General features: G+C 35.2%; 2 protein-coding genes and 2 pseudogenes across 2 annotated transcripts; 1 reads left to right on the forward strand and 3 right to left on the reverse strand.

Annotated features, from left to right (window-relative positions):
• Positions 1 to 1,258: 1,258 nt before the first annotated feature.
• On the forward strand, positions 1,259 to 2,184 carry LOC147385287 (protein TUB21). The gene has a single exon (XM_086422958.1). The coding sequence runs from the start codon at positions 1,609 to 1,611 to the stop codon at positions 1,924 to 1,926; it is 318 nt and encodes a 105-aa protein (XP_086279084.1). The 5' UTR covers positions 1,259 to 1,608; the 3' UTR covers positions 1,927 to 2,184.
• Positions 2,185 to 2,629: 445 nt separating this feature from the next.
• On the reverse strand, positions 2,630 to 4,444 carry LOC147385288 (tubulin beta chain pseudogene; annotated as a pseudogene).
• A 6,137-nt stretch (positions 4,445 to 10,581) lies between these two features.
• LOC147385289 (aspartic proteinase CDR1-like) lies at positions 10,582 to 11,927 on the reverse strand. Its single transcript, XM_086423135.1, has 2 exons — positions 11,298 to 11,927; positions 10,582 to 11,256 (listed from the first exon to the last, which is right to left on the reverse strand). Exons 1-2 carry the CDS (start codon positions 11,925 to 11,927, stop codon positions 10,582 to 10,584), a joined length of 1,305 nt encoding a protein of 434 aa, XP_086279261.1.
• Positions 11,928 to 17,215: 5,288 nt separating this feature from the next.
• LOC147385290 (aspartic proteinase CDR1 pseudogene) lies at positions 17,216 to 18,892 on the reverse strand (annotated as a pseudogene).
• Between the last annotated feature and the right edge of the window lie 3,738 nt (positions 18,893 to 22,630).

Below are 22,630 nucleotides of genomic sequence, written 5' to 3' on the forward strand. Positions count from 1 at the left end.
TTCATCACAAAAAATGAATTTAGAAAAAACAGATAATCGAGAGAGAGAAGAGATGCTGTTTTGTTGACGATGATCTTTGAAAATTGTTGTGTATGTCCCCAGACTCATGAAGCCATTTCACTATGAAGAGAATATAATTGATTATCCCTCATGGCCACCTCCTCTCCTCTATTACATGGTTACATTCACAAAAGCCTAACCTTTACATGAGCCAAAAACCTTCCTAAAGAAATAAAAGAAATTGATGTGATCCAGGTGCCAAGAAGTTAAGTTCATGGAAGAGATAAATTGTCCGGCATGATTCCTTGTTGTTGGATTGATCTTATTGTGAGTTGCAGTGCCTGAGAGATAGGATAAAGAAAGCCTCTTATTAACTTAAAAATATAAAAAGTGTTCATGGATAAATGTTATTATCCATTAAAGGTGTTGTTCACTCCCACGGATTTTTGTGTGTGTTTGTGTAGAGTGAGAAAACATTATAAAAACCTAAAAGCTCAAGATTATTGAGTATGATCATCATATTCTAGTTACAAGTTTAATTTATGATAACCGAGTGAAGGCAAGTTTACTTCTTCGAATTTTTTTATTAGAATTGGGTGTTAAGAGGTTGGTGGATTTCATCAAGTGTGTGAGGTGAGGTAAGTATTGACCTCCATTCATGTAATATCTTTCTTGATGAGTAAATTTCAACTTGTCAGTAGTTTGGTAATGGAGGTAACCTCATTGTTTGACCACATATATCTTTTGTTGTGATTATCATCTTATTTCTTATCATTTCTTGCAATTGCTCTACACAATATTGGGGTTTAGGTTGTTAGAATAAGTTCTTTTTGGAGATTAATCTTGATAATCAATTCTTCATGCATTGAGGACGTTTAACCACAATATGAACTATTTCACTTCCTTGATTGGACGACACTGGAGTGCTCATCTTTACCTAGTAAATTGCAATCTGTTACCTCTACCTCTCCCAAATATATGTCTTAAAGAGTAAGTTGGCATTAAGTTAGACACATTGACGGCCAAGTTTTAAACAAAAAACAAAAAACAAAAAAAAAAAAAAATTCATCATCTACAATCATGAAAAATAGATGTGACTTGGGACAGTATGATTGATGTACAGGATTCATTAGTTTTGCCAATCAACCCATCTCAAGTGGGCTCAGACCATCTTACAAAACTAGATCTGCATCACTCAAATCAGCAGGAATCTAATGCTTGGAATAAAGAGAACATATAGAACACATCTCATGATCCCAAATGGGATCCTGGAACAAAGGATAAGTAGGAAGGAACAAAACAATTCCCATGTACTCAATTGAAACTAAAAAATTGCAAATCAAAGCATGATTTGATCAAATCAGTTTCTGGGTCTTGAAAAAGATGGTTGTACAACATACACAACAATCTAGAACTAGTAGCGAAGCAAATCAAGAATCCAAAGAGGTAAGGCAGATGACATAATAAGACATTCACCATCCATTTTCCCCTCCACTTTAATAACCAATTTCATTCCCTTCCTCATTGCCTTCCTCCTCATCCTCAAACTCATCCTCCTCATCAGCGGTGGCATCCTGGTACTGCTGGTACTCGGAGACAAGGTCGTTCATGTTGCTCTCTGCCTCTGTGAATTCCATCTCATCCATTCCTTCCCCAGTGTACCAATGCAAGAAAGCTTTCCTCCGGAACATGGCCGTGAATTGCTCACTCACTCTCCTGAACATTTCCTGGATGGAGGTTGAGTTTCCAATGAAGGTTGATGCCATCGAAAGTCCCCTGGGGGGAATGTCACAGACGCTCGACTTCACATTGTTTGGAATCCATTCCACAAAGTACGATGAGTTCTTGTTCTGCACATTGATCATTTGCTCGTCGACTTCCTTGGTGCTCATCTTGCCCCTGAACATAGCTGAAGCAGTGAGGTAACGGCCATGTCGTGGGTCTGCAGCACACATCATGTTCTTGGCATCCCACATCTGCTGGGTCAGCTCTGGGACTGTTAAGGCACGGTATTGCTGAGACCCACGTGAGGTCAGTGGGGCAAAACCCACCATGAAGAAGTGGAGCCGGGGGAATGGAATCAAGTTCACTGCAAGCTTCCGGAGGTCAGAGTTGAGCTGCCCAGGGAACCTCAGGCAGCAGGTAACACCACTCATGGTTGCAGAGATCAAGTGGTTCAGATCACCAACTGAAACAAATATTCATAATAAAAAAAGAGAATTGATCATCATAAATAAAGAACAAGAGAAACATCCATTTTGTGAAGCAAGAACGGACCATTAAGAAATAAAAATTGCAATATAACAATCATGAAGCAAGTAGCTAACATTTATAATTGCAGAGAGATCAAATAATTCAGTAGTGTTTATGGAATAGAGTATAGAGTATAGAGAATATAAACCATTTGTGAAACTAAGCCCTAGAAGCTTGAGACCTACCACATTCTCTAAACTTAAATGTAAATAACAGTAAATATAAAAACAACTAAATGGGATTGAAAATTTGAGTACCAGTCCAAAACCTTCTAGGTCCATTGTGTAAATATAGGGGACAGTAGGCAATCATATTTCACTATTCAATGGGTCTTGTATGTGTTGAATTCATAGTTGAGATGTTTGTGTGCTACCTACTAAGTGATTTGAATCTTTGGATCTAAATGCTGGCAGATTGTTAAATTATGCTTCCAAAGACTAAGCTGTGCCCTACAATTCAGTTTTCCATTCTCTGCAGAGTCCATGTGTATATTAGTACCTACATGTTCTCAGTGATGATCATAAAAGATCCATCACAGGTCTCTAACACATAGTTCAACAGATAATGTCTTCAGCTTTTGAAGTATAAAAACAAGGATTTAAAGGTGACAACACTCCAAACTTAAGTAAAATACAAGATTGCTAAAATATCAGTCCCTTGTCATGGATTTAAACAATATCAGATACAATACAGTGGCAGATACTCACAATTCAACAGTGATTTGGATCCACAGTTAACCTATTAAATCAGTCACCATAAATGAATAGTTAACACTGGATAAGATTAGAGGAATTTTCATTTAAATGGAGGTACTATGTGCATTCACATTGGAAAATAACACCATGTCTCTTCACATCCCACCAATACCACCGTAATCGTCACAATAGTAAAACAAGAACTTGTGGCCCGTAGATATTCATCAACATTGATACTTCTAATTTCTTTTGATATTATATAGCTAGTACATTGCTTTCCTACTTTAACAAGTACAATATTTTTGAAAATCCTACTACATAACCGAAATATTGCAAATGACTGAATACCTAACATGGTACAAAACCATCAACAAAAAATCACACAAATTAAAACAATACAAATACAAATGCATATATGATAAAACACATGAGTAACCATACTTTACTTCATAGATCTGAATTGTCATAAGAAACATGGAGGAAATAAAAGTTCCAAATGAAATCCAGGACAAGCCACATGTATACAATACTTAAGACAAGATCTTGAAGAGTTGGAAAACTCACAACTAGGAGTAGTTAGCTTTAGAGTCCTGAAGCATATATCATACAAGGCCTCATTGTCCAATACCATGCACTCATCAGCATTTTCAACAAGCTGATGAACAGATAGTGTGGCATTGTATGGCTCAACAACTGTATCTGAAACCTTTGGTGAAGGAAATACGGAAAACGTAAGCATCATCCGGTCAGGGTATTCTTCCCTGATCTTCGAGATCAGTAAAGTCCCCATTCCAGAACCAGTTCCTCCACCTAGAGAGTGGCACACTTGAAAACCTGCACAAATAAAATAGTAAAATAGTTTCAAACATCAAAATCATGATAGAAATCTATACAACCAACGGTAATTATCACAATCTTGGATCTTCACTACAACATGTAATCTGTGATCATAAGCATTACATAAACAATGTAAATCAAGCAAGAAAATCTCTCACCTAAGAGAAAAATTAATTAAAAAAAAATATAAACCACTCAACCAAGGATTTATAGTCGGATCGAGACGAACAAACACAAAAATAAGTTTAAAACATTTTTATTTTACCTTGAAGACAGTCACAGTTCTCGGCCTCCTTCCGCACCACATCAAGAACAGAATCGATGAGTTCGGCTCCCTCAGTGTAATGTCCCTTGGCCCAATTATTTCCAGCGCCAGATTGACCGAAAACGAAGTTATCAGGACGGAAGATCTGGCCATACGGACCAGTTCTCACACTGTCCATGGTTCCTGGCTCCAGATCCATGAGCACTGCACGAGGAACGTACCTCCCACAAGAAGCCTCGTTGTAGTAGACATTAACGCGCTCGAGCTGCAGATCCGAGGTTCCAGTGTACCTTCCAGTAGGATCTATTCCGTGTTCATCGCAAACAACCTCCCAGAATTTCGATCCGATCTGGTTTCCGCACTGACCACCTTGAACATGAAGAATTTCTCTCATTTTTCCTGGAATCAGAGACAGATTTCCTAAATTAGCAGAGAAATTGAAACAATTCAAAGAAAATTCTGCAGATTTAACGAAATTGTACTTAAGACGAACAAAATAGAGATCAGATCTACGATTTCTAAGCAATGCGACTCAATGTTTGAGAATCTGAGACTAGTAACTGAGTTTTCAAGAAATTTAAGCAAAACAGATCAGAAACATACCGAGTGATGAAACTTGAGGTTTTCCTGTGATGTCAAAGAGAAATCTAAGCTTTTAAACGAAATTTAACGATCGCGCGGGAGAAATGTAGTGAGAATGTGAGATCTGCAGCAAGAATGGGAGAGAAAATGAACCCTAGAAATGTTTATATAGAGGGAGTGAAGTTAGTCCAGTGACATCCAACGGCTGGTATTCTTTCCCTCCTATTTGATGTAAGCCTCTGATTGCCGTCGGATGGTAAAATTTGGCGGTATAGATGCTTGTTTGGTGAGATTAAAAGCGACCGGTTTTGTTTTTAAAAGTCGAATTATTTAATGACAAATATACCCTTAGATAAATTTACGAAAAGAACCTTGATCGTATAATGGCATAGACTAATGTCCATTTTTTAATGGAACCCCCCCCTCCTTACCAAGTTAGTGAGGATCCTTGGACTTACCTCTTGGATCTTAAAAACATGAACGAAATTCTATGCATTTTGAATAAAAAAATAATTTTTTCACTGTTGAATTTCATTTTTAAGTTTGGGAATTATGCGAAAATTTGATAGTTGCTTTTTTTTTTTTTGAAACCTTGAATTTAGTTCAAAAGAAAATGATTTTTAAAATATTTTATTTTTTATTTTTTTAGTCCAAGTTTTTCGATGAAACATAGAGGGTTGTGGTAATCCATTTAAACAAAATGACCCTTAATAAACCTCAAAACCTTACAATGCAGTGAGGAAAAGGTTTCACATTCCAAATAACAAAAGGTGATTTTTTATCTTGTCTGAATGCCTAAAATTACTCTATCTTTTGTAGAATATATCAAAAGTGTCATCTTATTTTGCTCTGAGCTGACAAGTGACCATGTTAAGGTGAATTTGTTAAATTGGTCTAGCCATGGATCAAATTTGATTCAGTTAATTTGTATTTAGCATCTAAATTCAAAAAAAATTATATGATTTTGTCTTAAATGATCTTTCTTTGTGTTTTTATTATAAAAAAAAACATGGACAATCATTGCTTCCTATTCTAATATTATTCAATTAAAGAAAATTATATAGATAATGTTGAAGATCAAGAATTTTTTTTAAGGGTTGATAAAATATTTATGTTCTTAATGATAGATTAGAATAATAATAATATGAAAACCCCACTTTTCCAATTGGATCGAATCATTTTTTCTTCAATTCAAAGATAATCAAAATTGTTAGAAAGAATCTTTAGTTTCTGTGGGACCAATGGGTTGGATGTTGAAGGGTATTGAACCATCAATTTAATTTCATAATTGATTTAAAATACAAATTTTTGAAAAATTATCTTTTAATGATATTTTTTGTTGTTGTAAAAGATTGATTTTATGTAATGATAAAATATTAATCTCAACATAAAATCTAAAGTTTATTTGTTTCACAAGAAGTTAAATCACAAATAATTTAATTTGTTTCACTTGGATGAGATATGATGCTTTAAGTACTCAGTTGCCTCATATATATATATATTGGGGACGGTTCAAGGGACATATGTAAAAACAATGGCTTTTCAAAGTATAGGTTAGAGGTTTTGGATTGAGCTGATTTTTTGCGAGGATGGTCACTATGATGAGAAGATCATCGTCACAAAAAATCAGTTCAATCTGAAACTTCTAAATCCATCAAAAGTGAATTACAAATTATTTATAAAAATTGGTAAAAAATTGACGGTCCACATTCTAAATCACTTTTAATGGGGTTAGAAGTTTCAGATTTGACTGATTTTTTTTCCGATTGATCTTCCCATCATAGAGATCATCCTCACAAAAAATCAGCTCAACCCCAAAATTCTAACCCATATTTTGAAAATTTATTAATGTTACAATGTTTTTACATATATTTTTTCATGATGGGAAGATCAATCGGAAAAAAAATCAGTCAAATCTAAAACTTCTAACCCCATTAAAAGTGATTTAGAATGTGGACTTTCGATTTTTTGTCAATTTTTATCAATAATTTATAAATCACTTTTGATGGATTTAGAAGTTTCAGATTGAACTGATTTTTTGTGAGGATGATCTTCTCATCATAGTGACCATCATCACAAAAAATCAGCTCAATTCAAAATCTCTAACCCATATTTTGAAAAACCATTGTTTTTACATATAACCCATGAACCGTCCCCTATATATATATGTAGGGGGATTTATGGGACATAAGTAAAAACATATGCAAAACAATCATTTTTCAAATATATGGGTTATAAGTTTTGGATTGAGTTGATTTTGTGTGTGGATGATCTCTATGATGAGAAGATCACCCTTAGAAAAAATCAATCTAATCTGAAACTTCAAAATCCATCAAAAGTGAGTACTAATTATTGGTAAAAAATTGATGGTCCACATTCTAAATCATTTTTTTATGGGGTTAGAAGGTTCAGACCATGCTGATTTTTTGTGAGGATGATATTCTCATCATAGAGATCATCCTCACAAAAAATCAGCTCAATCCAAAACTTCTAACCCATATTTTGAAAAATCATTGTTTTTATATATGTCCCATGAACCGTCCCCTATATTTATATATATAGAAAGCAAAGACCTCCTCTTGATTCTTGAGATTTATTTCCATGCAATAGGAAAGTTCAATTACATCGATTCTCTACTTTTTTTTTCACAGATGAAAGACCTTCCTGCTAAAAAAGTGAAGCATCTCTGCTTCCTCCGCCTTATTCTTGAGATTTATTTCCATGCAATAGGAAAGTTCAATTACATCGATTCTCTACTTTGTTTTTCACAGATGAAAGACCTTCCTGCTAAAAAAGTGAAGCATCTCTGCTTCCTCCGCCTTTGGAACCAGGCAACTGTAGTATTATATTATAGAAGGAGCCCAAAAAGCATAAGATGATATTTTCAAGCTTATGTATGCATGTGTTAGAAAAAAAAATTACTATTATTATCTTTGTTCCAGGACATATTGGTCATTTCATCTTTAAACTGAGTTGTCATGTCACTTATTTAAGGATAGTTTAGTCAATTAAAAATAAATACATTCTTACACATCTATAGGACAGGGGGTTCAAGCTTTAGGTGCAGAGTCACATGACATTAGATTGCCATAGCTCCACTCCATGTGAGACCTGCCATCCTTTCTTTCTTTTTCACACAGCCACATCTTAATCGATTCCTACTTTGAAGCGGTCTGCCCTACTTCCCAATTTTGTAGAAACCCTCTCCTTTACACCCAACCATGGTCCCTTACATTTTTACAATAATGATACATCCCTCCATTATTGGTATGATGTAAAATTACTTAAATACCCTTTTCATGACTACCATCATCATCTTATCTAAGAGGTTGAAAACTGAAATTGAGTGGTTTTAAAAGTCGAGGATTTTTAAGTCATTTTTCAATAGTTTGTAAAAGAAGACCGAGGTCAAGGGTTATGTCATTTGTTTTAAAAAGTTGTGGGGTCTTCTTTGAGGTAGATGATGCCTTCAATAACTTTTACTCATCTTGTCATCTTTGCTTGTTTCGTAGGTTTAGAACATCAAAGTGGTAGATACTGTGTTTCTAAACCCATTTATTTAATGGGTCCCTTTCAGCAACAAACATTTTGGCAAACATTTTGGCAAAACATTTTTCAAAACATGGGTTAGAGGTTTTGGAATGGGCTGATTTTTGATAAGCATGATCTCTATGGTGAGGAGATCATCCTCATCAAAAATCAGCCCATTCCAAAACTTCTAACCCCATGTTTACAAGTTGGGAAATCGTGGACCGTCCATTTTTTGTAAGCCATTTTTGATGGGTAAGAGGTTTTGGAATGGGCTGATTTTTGGTGATGATGATCTCCTCACCGTAGAGATCATCCTCACCAAAAATCAGCCCATTCCAAAACCTCTAACCCATATTTTGAAAAATGTTTTGCCAAAATGTTTGTTGCTGAACATTTCCCTTATTTAATAGTGTGGCCTCTCTGTCTTACATGGACTGCACATGCCAATGGATCTGAAGTCAATTTCATGTAAACATGTGGACCGATAGTCATCATGATATGAATCTTATTAATAAATAATGATCAAGACTAAGAGTGATGATCTAGTATGAGGTGCTGGTTACACATGCATTTCACCTGCGTTGGTCAGACTACATGTGCAGTGCAATTATCCATGAATGAGTAGTCCGATTTATTTGAGTTGTCTCGTTCAACAATGAGGTAATGGAGTGACTTTTGAGAAATACATCAGGTTTGAGATGACTTGTTAACCCGTCTCGTTGATACTTAGATGAATCGAACGAATCATTTCGGTCTCGAACAAGATTTAAAAACACGGTACAATTAGGCCCCACTGACTCATGACCATGGTTTTAAATCTCGTCCAAGACTCAGATGATTTGTCTGAGTCATATTGTTGACCAATGAGCCAGATTACCTGGCATCTCAAAATTATAGGAAAAAAAAAAAAACTTTAAAAATTTTAGTTCTAACATAGAAAGCCAAATTTACTATTATTATTTTTTCAATTTTTCAATGTGCCCCTAAAAATATGAGGGCCGTCGAAGGTTCTTGGCGTGTCAATAAAATATATATATATAGATATACATGCACATACATGAATAAATAATCATAAATTGTGTTAAATGTGTTATCTTGTCTAAGATGAGTTGACTTGTCAAAGACAACTTGATCTCATCCATGGACGAGAAGTGACGTCAAACCGAGATTTGAAACCATGCTCGTCAATGTGTAGTCTACCTGAGGTACATTAATTATTTTTATGTGGTCATTTATTTAAAAAGTTCAGTACATTAGGCATGTTTAATTCCAGGGAATTTTGTTTTAAAAGAGTTGGAAAACGGTCATGGGAAAATCTAAAGCTTGGAAAAATGATTTCCACAGTTTGATCATTTTGGTCAAAGAAAAAAGAATTGGGGAGGTGTGTACCTATTTTAGTCCGGATTTCATTTTTTCATGAAATTGGGTGGGAAAATACAACTAATAAGAATGGTAAATCATTATCCATGAAAAATAAGAAATCTAACATTTTCCATAGAATTTGACTTCTCATCCATTTTTTATGCATGATAAAAAAAATCACCATGTCCAAACTCGCTTGCTTGCAAGATAACGACAAGATTTTCAAGATAGGAGTAGGGGTACTCAACATATAAAAAGAGGGATAATATAAAAGCCATTGTATTGCAATTCTCTCCTCATTGAACCCCCTCTATTAACATCTAACTTGGATGTCAGAGTGTTAGTAGGGCCCCCTACTTGCAAAAAGAGAGATAATCAAACATCCATCTATCAATAGGGAGGAATGATCAAAAGAATTTCATCCACTTGGTTTATCATCAATCATTAGGTCCAGGCCCCTTGTGAATCAACAAGTATTCTAGCGTAATTGTGATTCATTAAGAATACATCTTTTTTAATTAACCAATGAGTGTTGGACATAGTGGTTAGGCTTCCCTTAAAAAAATGAGAGGTCTTGAGTTCAAGCCCCCTCTAATTGGCCACACATAGGGATTTATCTCGACTTACTTGGCATGTGTGATTTGTGAGTATTGCATGTAGCCGGGGGATTTTGACTAGATATGTTGTCCTAATTAAGAAGCCAGTTGCCTCACCCCTGCTTGTAAGGCATTTGAGTTTGGACACCCACATTATCATTATATAAAAAAACAAGAGAGAGAGAAGAGTACACCTTATTATCATGATTCCAGTTTTAAGAAAATCTCAAGAGAAATTGCCTAAGATTTTGGGACCACTCATAAGTGAAAAATATTCTATTCTAATTAATCTTATTTGCAAGGTTTTGAAGTAGCCTAGACGATCTTCTAAATATGGAGAGTGATTTCACCAGTTTAAACAAGTGCATTTATTATGCTTGACAGCCGAATTTAGCCGAATTTGACTCAATTCAAGGGACCTTGGTGTTGAATTTACTCCCTTATTCACGTAGTGGTAATCCTAAGCTTTGGTCCGACATTCCCTGGATTCAAAAGAAACAATTTTCTTCTGCAAATCATACCCCACATTAAGATTCTGTTGTTGGAAATTCCCAAATATAGACAACCCTTCTGTTGGCAACATAGCCAGGCAATACATCCTTGTGCCCATATCCTCCCATGCTCTATCTGCATCCAACACCACATCCACTCCGGTGAAATGGAACGTTATATCAGGAGCTGTCAAAATGTCGCTAAATGCACCCTTGTAGCATAAACTAAACTCTTCAGTAGGGTCTTCTCCCTTTTTCAGAACCATCTTTTTCTCCATTGCATCGGTCAACATAGCAAACGCTTTGTTATTGAGAAATGTAACTGTTGTGCCCGAATCAATTATAAAGCCTCCTTCACCATTAGCGGACACATTGAAAGTCCCCGCTGGGATTGGAAGGGTTTCATTATCAACACTGATGCCTTCCAAGTTTAAGTAGTAGTAATTCCCAGAACCCACATTCAGTATGGGAGTTGTCCCTCCAGTGATCACAGCCGACGACCCGAAGTGCATAACACTGTCATCATCCACGTTATATGAAGGTACAAAGCAATAGGAAAAAGATTCCTCAGAGAGTTGTGATATGAATGATATGGGATTGCGGTTGAGACCAATTACTCCTGGTGCATTGTCGTCAGCATTTCCTGTTTCAAAATTTTTGTGACCACAACCAAAGATCATGTTAGGTAATGTAATGTTGGGGTCGGCTGGAAGATCATAACCAAAATGAGAGTTTCGATCGAGAGATACCCCTCCGAAGAAGAGGAATCATGATAGGCCAAGCCATAGAGACAATTTTTACGGTCATTGGCACATCTGGTAGTGGGTATCAACTTGCATTTGTCATCTTCACAAGTGATATTCTCAAAACTAGATGATTTGAAGGGGTCAAAGATGGGTGACTTTTGGTGGTAACATTTCTCACAAGGGAGACATTGGAGCCAGAGTAGGTCGCTAGCAGTATCAACAATGGCAAATGTCTCAGTTGGTGGGGTACCAATGTAATAGCTTAAGACATACTCATTATAGTGTGGCATGACTGGGGACTGGATCTCATGAGGTGATGCTCCTTTAGAATTGGTAATGGATTGGAGGTAGAGTTGGCGGGAAAATGAGTTGTGGATTGCCTTTTGAATTCGATCTGATTTTGTTAGGTTGGGGTTATAGAATGGTGATCGAATGGAGTTACGATGTATGAGGCGCCCTGAGAAGCCGATACCCCTGGTGTGGGATTCACGAAAGGATGAGAAGGAAGGAGAAGGAAAGAAGAGTGAGAAGAGGAGTGCAATGAGAGGCAGAGTAGAAGAGAAGTCCATTGTATGAAAGTGAGTTGAATCTTAAAACAATGCATTTGTAGTTTGGATTTAGGAGAGTGAGGGAGTAGAGAATCTTTGGAATAATGAGTTCAGAATATTACTTTATAGCTAAAATGGAAAGCACAACTACCAAATCACCGGAAAAACAATTAATTCAAACATTCGACACATGTTTTGGATCTCCGTCATATTTTGCATCAAATTTTCGCGTGATACATTCTTAATTAAGAGCCATTTGTAACACGACGACGAGGGAATTGAGAATCTCTATAGAATAATGATTATAGAATTTTTTTTTTTGTGGGTGAAGTTAAAATGGAAAGAATTGATGTCCATCAGACCAAAAAAATATCAATTTAGATATAGGGTATATTGTTTGGCTATACCCTGCCTACAAGCGGGATTCCATATTAAGAAAGGAAAAATGTAGGAATGATACAAAGGGAGACACAAAGGTGACAAAAATGATTTGGTGGCGTGTGCATAACTATAGATGCTTTTTACTCGTATCTCGAGGAAAGCATCTATGGTAATAAGCGTGACACCACATCATTTTGTCACCTTTGTGTCTCCATTTGTTTCACCCCAGCACGACTCATTAGGGAATCCCAAATAGTAGATATTGGGTTGATTCCTGCTGGTGTAACCTCTATTGACCTAAATTCACACTTTGCTAACGTGGAGGTGGGTACACAATTATAAATGATTGAATAATGCTGAAGTGACCTCAAGATTGGACCTCACATTGCACACGCTGACATGAAAGTGGATAGGAGCCATACGTCAAGATGTGCGATATGAGGTCACTCCAGTTAGACTCTATATGAATTTCACTCATATCTGGATGAAAAGCATCTATGGTTAAGTACACACCTCCACATTAGCAAAGTGTGAATTGGGGTCAGGGCACACTTAGATTATTTCACTTGTGATGGCAAACTAATAGTGTGAAGATATAAAGTGGGTTTAGAAGAAAAAAAAAAAGAGAAACTATGGTTTATTGGCTTCTTAAAACTCAGACTCTCATACAAAAGTAGGGGAGAAGACGAATTGAGTACAAACCCTAACCGTTAGTCTCATGTCATTTTGATCAAAATAACCTTTATTTTGAAAAAAAAAATCCAAATTATTGAGTAAAATTGATTTAACTCGATGAATTTTAAAACTACAATTTATTGAAGTGTATAACAAGATAGTGAAAGTATGGAAGAGTTTTTCTTTCCTAAGATTTATATTATATATAAAAGAGTACGTCTAGCCTTACTATGTTTTTGAGTTCATCTTGTGGCATCCTAAAACATGATCCAATGCCACAAGGGGTTGTAGAGGAAAAAAGGTGTTTTTTTCATAGTTCAATTTTAATTTTAAATTTAAGAGTTTAGTAGTTGTTCATTTTCAAAACCTTGCATCAAGTCCCAAAAAATAATTTTTTTGAAATTTTCTTTTTCAAAATTAATTGTTCATTTTTAAAACCTTGGATCAAGCCCCTAAAAATTATTTTTTTTAAATTTTCTTTTTCAAAACTAAGTTTCCTCTTGAAATCTAGAGGGATGTGGTGTTGGATTGCCAATTTAGTTATCCATTTGTTTTCAATGACCCTTAATAAGATTTTAAATCTTACCAAGTTAGTAAGGAAATCATTTTTTTATTAAAAAAATATTCTGTCGGGGACACATCACTGCCCACATGTAGCTCAACCCTCACATATGTAATAAGTTGTTTCATCTCAAGATTTTATATACAAAAATATTTGTGGGGGCCACACACACATCTATACTTAGTTCAGCGGCTTAAACCCTTGTTTGTAAAGTGGGTTATTTATGTAAAAAAGCAATTTTTGAAATATTTGTTGGGGTCATGGCCCCTCTTATCCCTATGTACTGCTGCCCTTATTGAGGTCACTCCAGCATTATTCTATGGGGTTTATATATTGTGTACTTGTCTAAGTTTATATATTGTATTAGATGAGTTATTTTCAAAAGAATAATGTTGAAGTTGTGAAAAATATGAAATAGCAAAGATAATACTAAATACAAGGATTTACATGATTCGACGTTGTGTCTACGTCCATGGATTAGATCAAGAATATTTATTATCTTCTCTTAAGTTTTATAGTTCTAGATATCTTTATTTATAAATCGAGAATTACAAAAACATGTAACTATCTACAAATAAGAATCTTTCAAAAAAATAGAAAATCCTTAAGAAAATATTACATGTTACCCCATGCACTCCCTGCAATATTGTGTAGTGCAACAAAATACAAAACATTTACACAATAGAAATTACCTCAAGATTGACCTCATGTTGCACTTTCCCAACGTGAAAGTGTATAGGAACCATAGATGCTTTTCATTGAGATATAAATGAAAAGCATCTATGGTTCTATGCACACCTCCACATCAAGAAAGTGCGATATGAGGTCAATTTTGAGGTCATTCCTGCACGACTCTCTTTAAAATGCAAATAGATTATTTTAGGCAAACTACCCTTTGATGTTTATTTGAATTTTTTGGTCAAGGATGCTGATAAAGGTTATTAGATAAAATCCCAAGTTTGGACTCTGATATAGTTTTAGATTGGAAAATGTTGAAGTGATTGTGTAGGAGTCTGTGTTACACATTGTGCTGATGTAGAAGTGCGCACATAGCCATAGAGGCTTTTCTTTGAGATACGAATGAAAAATCTTTGGTTATGTGAGCACCTCCACATAAGTACAATGTGTAACGCAATGTCTTGCCTAGTCACTCTAGCTAGACTCTTTTAGATTTCGATAATGATAGTATTTTCAAGTTTTTTATTTTTATTTTTATTTATTTATTTATATATTTTTATAGTAAATACAATTCTAACAACCCTAGATGTATTGTTGATCAAGCCACAGCTCCCAAAGGGAAATTTTGTATGTAGTGATGGTACATAGTATGTTAAGCTTGTAAAATGGAAAGAGTGTCTACCAAATATAGAAAAACAATTAATTAATTTGGGTATTTGACACATATTTCGGGTTTGGATCCAGGTCATATTGCATCAAAATGAATCGTGACACACATAGTTAGGGGATATGCCATATCGACACTATGAAAGAATAGAGAATCTTGAGACTAAAATGGAAAGAATGTAGTCTAGGAGTGTACAAAATGCCTCATAACGGGAGCAAAAACTGAATTGAAAATGGGACCAAACCCAAACGAAAAAAAATCGGTTCAAGTTCGGTTCTACCCCTCACATATCGAATCGAACTTAGACAAGACTGAAGTTGAACCCGAAACCACACCGCTAAAAATCCAAAAAAATTGAATATTTTCCCCCACCCCCTTCTATCTTAATAATAATACACTTGGAAAAAAAATATCTATTTTATAGTAGAAAATAGTTACCAATAAAACAAACTTCCTTATATATATATATGTATGAGGTTCAAGGGACATATGTAAAAACAATGGTTTTTCAAAATATGGGTTAGAGGTTTTGGATTGAGCTGATTTTTTCCGAGGCTAGTCACTATGACGAGAAGATCATCCTCACAAAAAATCAGTTCAATCTGTAACTTCAAAATGCATCAAAAGTGATTTACAAATTACTGATAAAAATTGGCAAAAAATCGATGATCCACATTCTAAATCACTTTTAATGGGGTTAGAAATTTCAGATTGGACTGATTTTTTTTTCCGGATGATCTTCCCATCATAGAGATCATCCTCACAAAAAATCAGCTCAATCTGAGACTTCTAACTCATAGTTTGAAAATTTATTAATGTTACATTGTGTTTACATATGTTTTTTCATATGTCCCTTGATCCTGACCTATATATATATATATATTTGTATAGTTGACAACAAAGTAACTAATTTACTGTAATAAATAACTAACAAATAGGAAAAAAAAGTTTTATCTTCATATTTTATACAAATAGACAATAATAATAAATAATTACCAATCAAGAAAAATGTTTCTATCTTTATGTTTTATACTGTATACAATAGGCAACACCAAAATAACTATTTTGCTTTATGTATATGTGATAACTAATAGGGGCAAAGCCAGGGTTTTACCCACATGGGGGCAACGTACCAGTGAATTTTATTGTTTTGCGACTACGAGTGTAATTTTGTTTGTGGGGGCAATGTAAGAGTAAAAAAGTTTTTCTTTGGGCAACTAAGAGTGTTATTATTATTATTATTATTATTTTTTTTTGGGGGGGGGGGGGGGGGGGGGTAATCTGTGCAATTGCCCACTAATCCTTAGGACATGTTTAATTACAGGGAATTTTGTTTTCAAAGGAGTTTGAAACCTTGGAAAAATGGTCAGGGAAAATCTAAAGTTTGGAAAACTGATATCAACAATTTGATCATTTAGGTCAAAGATAAAAAAGAAATGGGGAAGTTTGTACCTATTTATTCTAGATTTCATTTTTCCCATGGTATTGGGTGAGAAAATAAAATTCAACTAATAAGAATGGAAAAACATTTCTTGGAAAATAAGAAATCAAACAATTTTCCATAGAATTTCACTTCCCACCCATTTTCTATGCATTATTAAAAAAAATCACCGTGTTCAAACTCGCTTGCTTGCTTGCAAGACAACGACAAGACTTTTAAGATAGGAGGAAGGGTGCTCAACATATAAAATGAGGGACTATAGAGGAGTCATTGTATGCAATTCTCTCCTCATTGAATCCCTTCTATTATCATCTAACTTGGACGTCAGAGTGTTAATAGACCCCCCTATATACTAGCAAAAGCAGAGATAATCAAACATCCATCTATCAAGAGGGAGGAATGATTAAGATCGAAGTCCAAACCGAATTTTTGTACCCACATATCTAAACAGGAATTTCATCCACTTGATTTATCATTGACCACTCACTTGGACTAGGCCTCTTGTGAATCGACAATTATTCTAGGGTAATTGTGATTCATTAAGAATACACCTTTTTAAACCAACGAGTGTAGGACATAGTGGTCAGGGCCTCCTTAAAAATAATAGAGGCCTTGAGTTCAAACCCCCTCCAATTGGCTACCCACATGAACTATTTATCCCGATTTACTTGGTATGTGTGGTTTGTGAGGTATTGCATGTAGCCGTGGGATCTGGGGGGAGATATGGTGCTCTAAGAGGCCAATTGCTTCAATAGTCAATCTTATGAGTTTGGACACCCTCATTATTAAAAAAAAACAAATAACAAAAAACAAAAAATAAAAAACAAAAACAAAATGAGCACCTTTTTATTATGATTGTAGTTTCAAGAGAACTCAAGAGAAATTACCTAAGTTCTTTGGACCACTCATAGGTGGGAAATATTATAATAGATCTTATTGGCAATATTTTGAAGTAGCCTAGCGATCTTCTAAATATGGAGAGTGATTTCCCCAGTTTAAACAAATACATACATATATACGGTGTGAAAAAAGGGGTAAATTTTACGACAAGGTCCGTTGAATTTAGCAGAATTTGACTAAATTCAATGGATCTTGGTGTCAAATTTACCCTTTTTTCATGTAGGGGTAATCCTAAGCTTTGGTACAGTCCCTGGATTCGAAAGAAACAATTTTCTTCTGCAAATCATACCCCACATTAAGATTCTGTTGTTGGTGATTCCCAAATATAGACAACCCTTCTGTTGGCAACATAGCTAGGCAATACATCCTTGTGCCCATATCCTCCCATGCTCTATCTGCATCCAACACCACATCCACTCCAGTGAAATGGAACGTTATATCAGGAGCTGTCAAAATGTCACTAAATGCACCCTCGTAGCATAAACTAAACTCTTCGGTAGGGTCTTCTCCCTTTTCGAGAATCATCTTTTTCTCCACTGCATCGGTCAACATAGCAAACGCTTTGTTATTGAGAAATGTAACTGTTGTGCCTGAATCAATTATGAAGCCTCCTTCACCATTAGCCGACACATTGAAAGTCCCCGCTGGGATTGGAAGGGTATCATTATCAACACTGATGCCTTCCAAGTTTAAGTAGTAGTAATTCCCAGAACCCACATTCAGTATGGGAGTTGTCCCTCCAGTGATCACAGCCGACGATCCGAAGTGCATAAGACTGTCATCATCCACGTTATATGAAGGTACAAAGCAATAGGAAAAAGATTCCTCAAAGAGTTGTGATATGAACGATATGGGATTGCGGTTGAGACCGATTACTCCCGGCGTATTGTCGTCAGCATTTCCTGGTTCAAAATTTTTGTGGCCACAACCAAAGATCATGTTAGATAATGTAATGTTGGAGTCAGCTGGAAGATCATACCCAAAAATGAGAGTTTCGGTCGCGAGATCCCCCTCCGAAGAAGAGGAATCATGGTAGGCCACGCCATAGAAACAATTTTTACTGTCAGGGTCACATCTGGTGGTGGGTATCAAGCGGCAATTATCATCTTCACAAGTGATATTCTCAAAACTAATTGATTTAGAGGGGTCAAAGATGGGTGACTTTTGTGGGTAACATTTCTCACAAGGGAGACATTGGAGCCAGAGTAGGTCGCTAGCAGTATCAACAATGGCAAATGTCTCAGTTGGTGGGGTACCAATGTAATAGCTCAAGACATACTCATTATACTGTGGCATGACTGGGGACTGAATCTCATGAGGTGATGCTCCTTTAGAATTGGTAATGGATTGGAGGTAGCGTTGGCGGGAAAATGAGTTGTGGATTGCCTTTCTAATTCGATCTGATTTTGTTAGGTTGGGGTTATAGAATGGTGATCCAATGGAGTTACGATGTATGAGACGCCCCGAGAAGCCGATACCCCTAGTGTTGGTTTCACTAAGAGATGAGAAGGAAGGAGAAAGAAAGAAGAGTGCGAAGAGGAGTGCAATGAGAGGGAGAGTAGAAGAGAAGTCCATTGTATGAAATTGAGTTGAAACTTAAAACACTGTATTTGTAGTTTGGATTTAGGAGAGTGAGGGAGTAGAGAATCTTTGGAGTTATGAGTTCAGGATATTATTTTATAGCTAAAATGGAAAGAATGACCACCAAATCATCTGAAAACCAACTAATTCAAATATGTGACACGTGTTCTGGATCTGGATCATATTTTATGTAAAAGTTTTCGCATGATACATTCCTAATTCAGTGCCATTTGTGACATGATAAGGGAATGGAGAATCTCTACAAAGTAATATAGATTTTTTTCGTAAAAACTAAAATGGAAAGAACTAACGTCCATGAAACAAATAAAAAATATCAATTTGGATATTGGTTATATTGTTTGGCTATGTGCTGCCTACAAGCGGGATTTCCATATTAGGGAATCCCAAACGGTGGAACCTTAATAAGGAGTCGTGGTCGGAAGTGACCTCAACCTGGAACCTCATATTGCACTTCTTGACGTGAAAGTGTATATGAACCATAAATGCTTGCCGGAGTGAGTCTAGATTGACCTCAATTCACACTTTGTTGATGTGGAGGTGGGCACACGACCATAGATGATTTTCAATCATACCTAGATGAAAAACATCTATTGTTAACTACACACCTCCATGTTAGCAAAGTGTGAATTGGGGTCACTCAAGCATTACTCTATTGGGGTTTGAACTTTTATATGCCAAATCTTAGTATTTGTGTACTTGTTTAAGCTTGTATATTGTATTAGTTGGGTAATTCTCAAAAGAATATAATGCTGAAGTTGAGAAAAATATAAAACAACAAACATAACACAATTACACAAAACATAAGGATTTATGTGGTTTGGCAACGTGCCTGCGTCCATGGATCAAACTAAGAACAATCACCATTTTCTCTTAAATTTTACAGTTCTAGAGATCTCTATTTATAAATTGAGAGTTACCAAAACGTGTAAATGATCGATGTATAAACTTGATGTAGATTGCAGAGATAAAGATTAAAATATGGACTTTGGGTAAGTCAGATTCGTTCCTCAGAGACAGTTGGGATTCACTTATTCATTCGAATTGAGAATTAAAATATGGTTGAAAACAGATAGGTTTAAAAAACCAAAACAGATTTGTTGAATAAATAAGATGAAAATTAACTTGTAATTGAAATAAAAACAGAAAGTAGAGATTGAAGATCTAAGAAAGAGGGCTCAAATAAGTCAATTCAGCATTTCCAACCCATCCATAATGCATATTAATTCTAAGAATAACTCAATCCATGTAGCAAGTCATTGCTCATGGATCGGAAGGTGGAGCAGTTTAATCATCGAAGGTAACCAAAGGTTGTTCATGAAAATCCTAATTTGATTGAGATTGCTTAACTTATATTTAGATTCTTCACATAGCATAGCCGTTCTTGAATTTATCTAAGCAATGACTATCAAAGTTTGAATTAGAAATGTAAGTTAGATTATCTAATTATAGAAGAATTTCAGAATAATTAACTTGTAAAACAAGAATATAAAATTAAAATTACATTAGAGGGATGAACTTGCTCTGACATCCTTGATCTCTCTAAGGAGGATCTACCCACTCATTGCAAGATTCATAGTTGCAGCAATAACAAAAGGAATAAATTGATAGATGAAAAAGATGATGTAAAATGAAGTTGCACTTTTGATTCCTTCTTTAAATGATTCTCCAAAGAGTTACAATAAGAATATGAAGAAGAACTAATAGAGTACTCTTGATGCTCTCACTACAATCAAGAATCTCTCAAAAACTAAAGAAACTACAGAGAATTACAATAAGAGAAAACAGAGATGAGCCTCAAGAGAGACTCCTTCTTCTAGGGACAACCCCTCAATTTATACCATTCGTAATCGGGTTATTGGGTCGACTGTTTGGATGATTCAATTCGAAAGAATCATTTAGTTACAACGGCCGAACCTTCTAGAACATTCAACACAAATCTTGAAGCAAGATTCCTCGAGATCACAGCGGAGCACTAGGGTGCCACCGCCACACGGTGACATGGCGGCAGAATGCGGTCAAATTTTTTCGGTTGCTCTCTTTTTGCTTGCACATTGTAATGAAGCTTGTCACACGATTTGTTGACTTCCAAATGTGTCTTATTTACCTGCAATTAGTAAGAATTCTCATTAGCTTCATTAATTTGAAAAATTAATATAATTTGCTATTATTTATAGGAACTAACATTTAAACGTTGATAATCTTTGTGAATTTACGGTCCCAAAATCAAATTATTGGAACCTTATCAGTAAACTTTCTCAAATAAGTAACCCCCCAAAATAGAAAACCCTTAAAAGAACATTACATAATTGCCTTTTTTTATCCCTAAAAGAATTTGGTTGAGAGCGTTGACCCCTTCACCCTCGCAACTTTGAGTAACACAACAAAATACAAGATATTTACACTACAAAAGTGTCCGCATATCTCACTTTCCCTACATGGAAGTGTGTAGGAACCATAGGTGCTTTTCACTGAGACACAAGTGAAAAGCATCTATGATTCTGTACGCACCTCCACGTCATTAAAGTGCATATGATGTCAAGCTTGAGGTCACTCTAGCACGACTCATTTTCAAAATAATGCAAATAGATTATTCTAGGCAAACTACCCTTTATTAGAATTTTTTGATTGAACATGCTGACAAAGGTTATTAGATATAAGACCTTGAGTTTTTCACTCTAATAAAATTTTAGATTGGAAAATGCTGAAGTGATTGCGCGGGACACTGCATTTCACATTGTGTTAATGTGGAAGTACATACAGAACCATAAATGCTTTTCCTTGAGATACAAGTGAAAAAAATCTATGGTTCTGTGCACACCTCCATGTTAACACAGTGTCTTGCGCAGCCACTTCATCACGAATCTTTTAGATTTCGATAATGATTGTGTTTTCCATTTTTTTAAAATGTGGTTCTACATATGAACCCTAGATGTAAATCAAATTTGGCACATCAAATAATTGTGAGATTATCACTTTTACCCTAGATGTTAGTCTTTCTCAAGTACTCGAGACATGAGAATAAGATTTATATACTATTATCTATCCATCTTTTAGTCCTTAATTACTTAAAAAAATCTGTTAATCATGCTCGCAAGATTGCTATATAATGCATGATTTCTATTAAGTGTTGCATACAAAAGATTCCTTATATGTGATTCCCTTCCTGTATGGGTTCTCTCATATATTATATTCGGACATTGGTCCTTGGAGACTTGTTCTTCCATCACTAGAAGATAAGAGGCCTTTCTTGCAATACTAGACAGAAAGCTCAGCTAACTTCTTATCCATAAATGTTGCCCGTCTCAATACCTACATTTTATTTTGGGTCTTTAACGGTTATTCATCCCAAAACAAGTCATCATCAACTTCTTGGGTAAATTTTTTACCTTGGTCTTCAAATTTAAGGTTATTCTACTTCAGCTTTCAAAATGTTTTTAACTGTACTCTTCCGACATGAGATTCTATAATCCAAACCTCAAGAACAAGCTTAAAACTGCAATACATAATACCATTAATGATGTTAAGAAAAATGTCATTACTGACTCTTCATAATGTTTTTGCAAAGATTTTATTTGAGAAGTTATGATTTTTAATAGTGGTTTGTTGAGCGTTACAAAATTTAGCAATTCCATAGACGCTATTATTATAAAGAGTGTAGCATTTTATAAACACTATTATTTAAATGAAAATGCTATTGATTTTGTTCTATTAATAGATTGTTTTAAAAACGCTATAGTTTTTTAATTTTCAAAATTATTTTTAATTCCCAAAACCTGGATTTCCTAATAGTAAATTCAATATATCAAGACCAATTAGTT

The sequence above is a fragment of the Akebia trifoliata genome, chromosome 14 (assembly GCF_017979445.1).
Source record: "Akebia trifoliata isolate Shusen 1 chromosome 14, ASM1797944v1, whole genome shotgun sequence".
Lineage (NCBI taxonomy): Eukaryota > Viridiplantae > Streptophyta > Magnoliopsida > Ranunculales > Lardizabalaceae > Akebia > Akebia trifoliata.

What these genes read in the sequence shown, in the direction of transcription:
- LOC147385287 (XM_086422958.1), top strand. Translation starts at nt 1,609, where the DNA reads ATGTTGCTCTCTGCCTCTGTGAATTCCATCTCATCCATTCCTTCCCCA.
- LOC147385289 (XM_086423135.1), bottom strand. Translation starts at nt 11,927, where the DNA reads ATGGACTTCTCTTCTACTCTGCCTCTCATTGCACTCCTCTTCTCACTC. An exon ending in CGACCCCAACATTACATTAC is followed by an intron (nt 11,257 to 11,297) that starts CTAACATGATCT and finishes AATTTTGAAACA; the next exon opens with GGAAATGCTGACGACAATGC.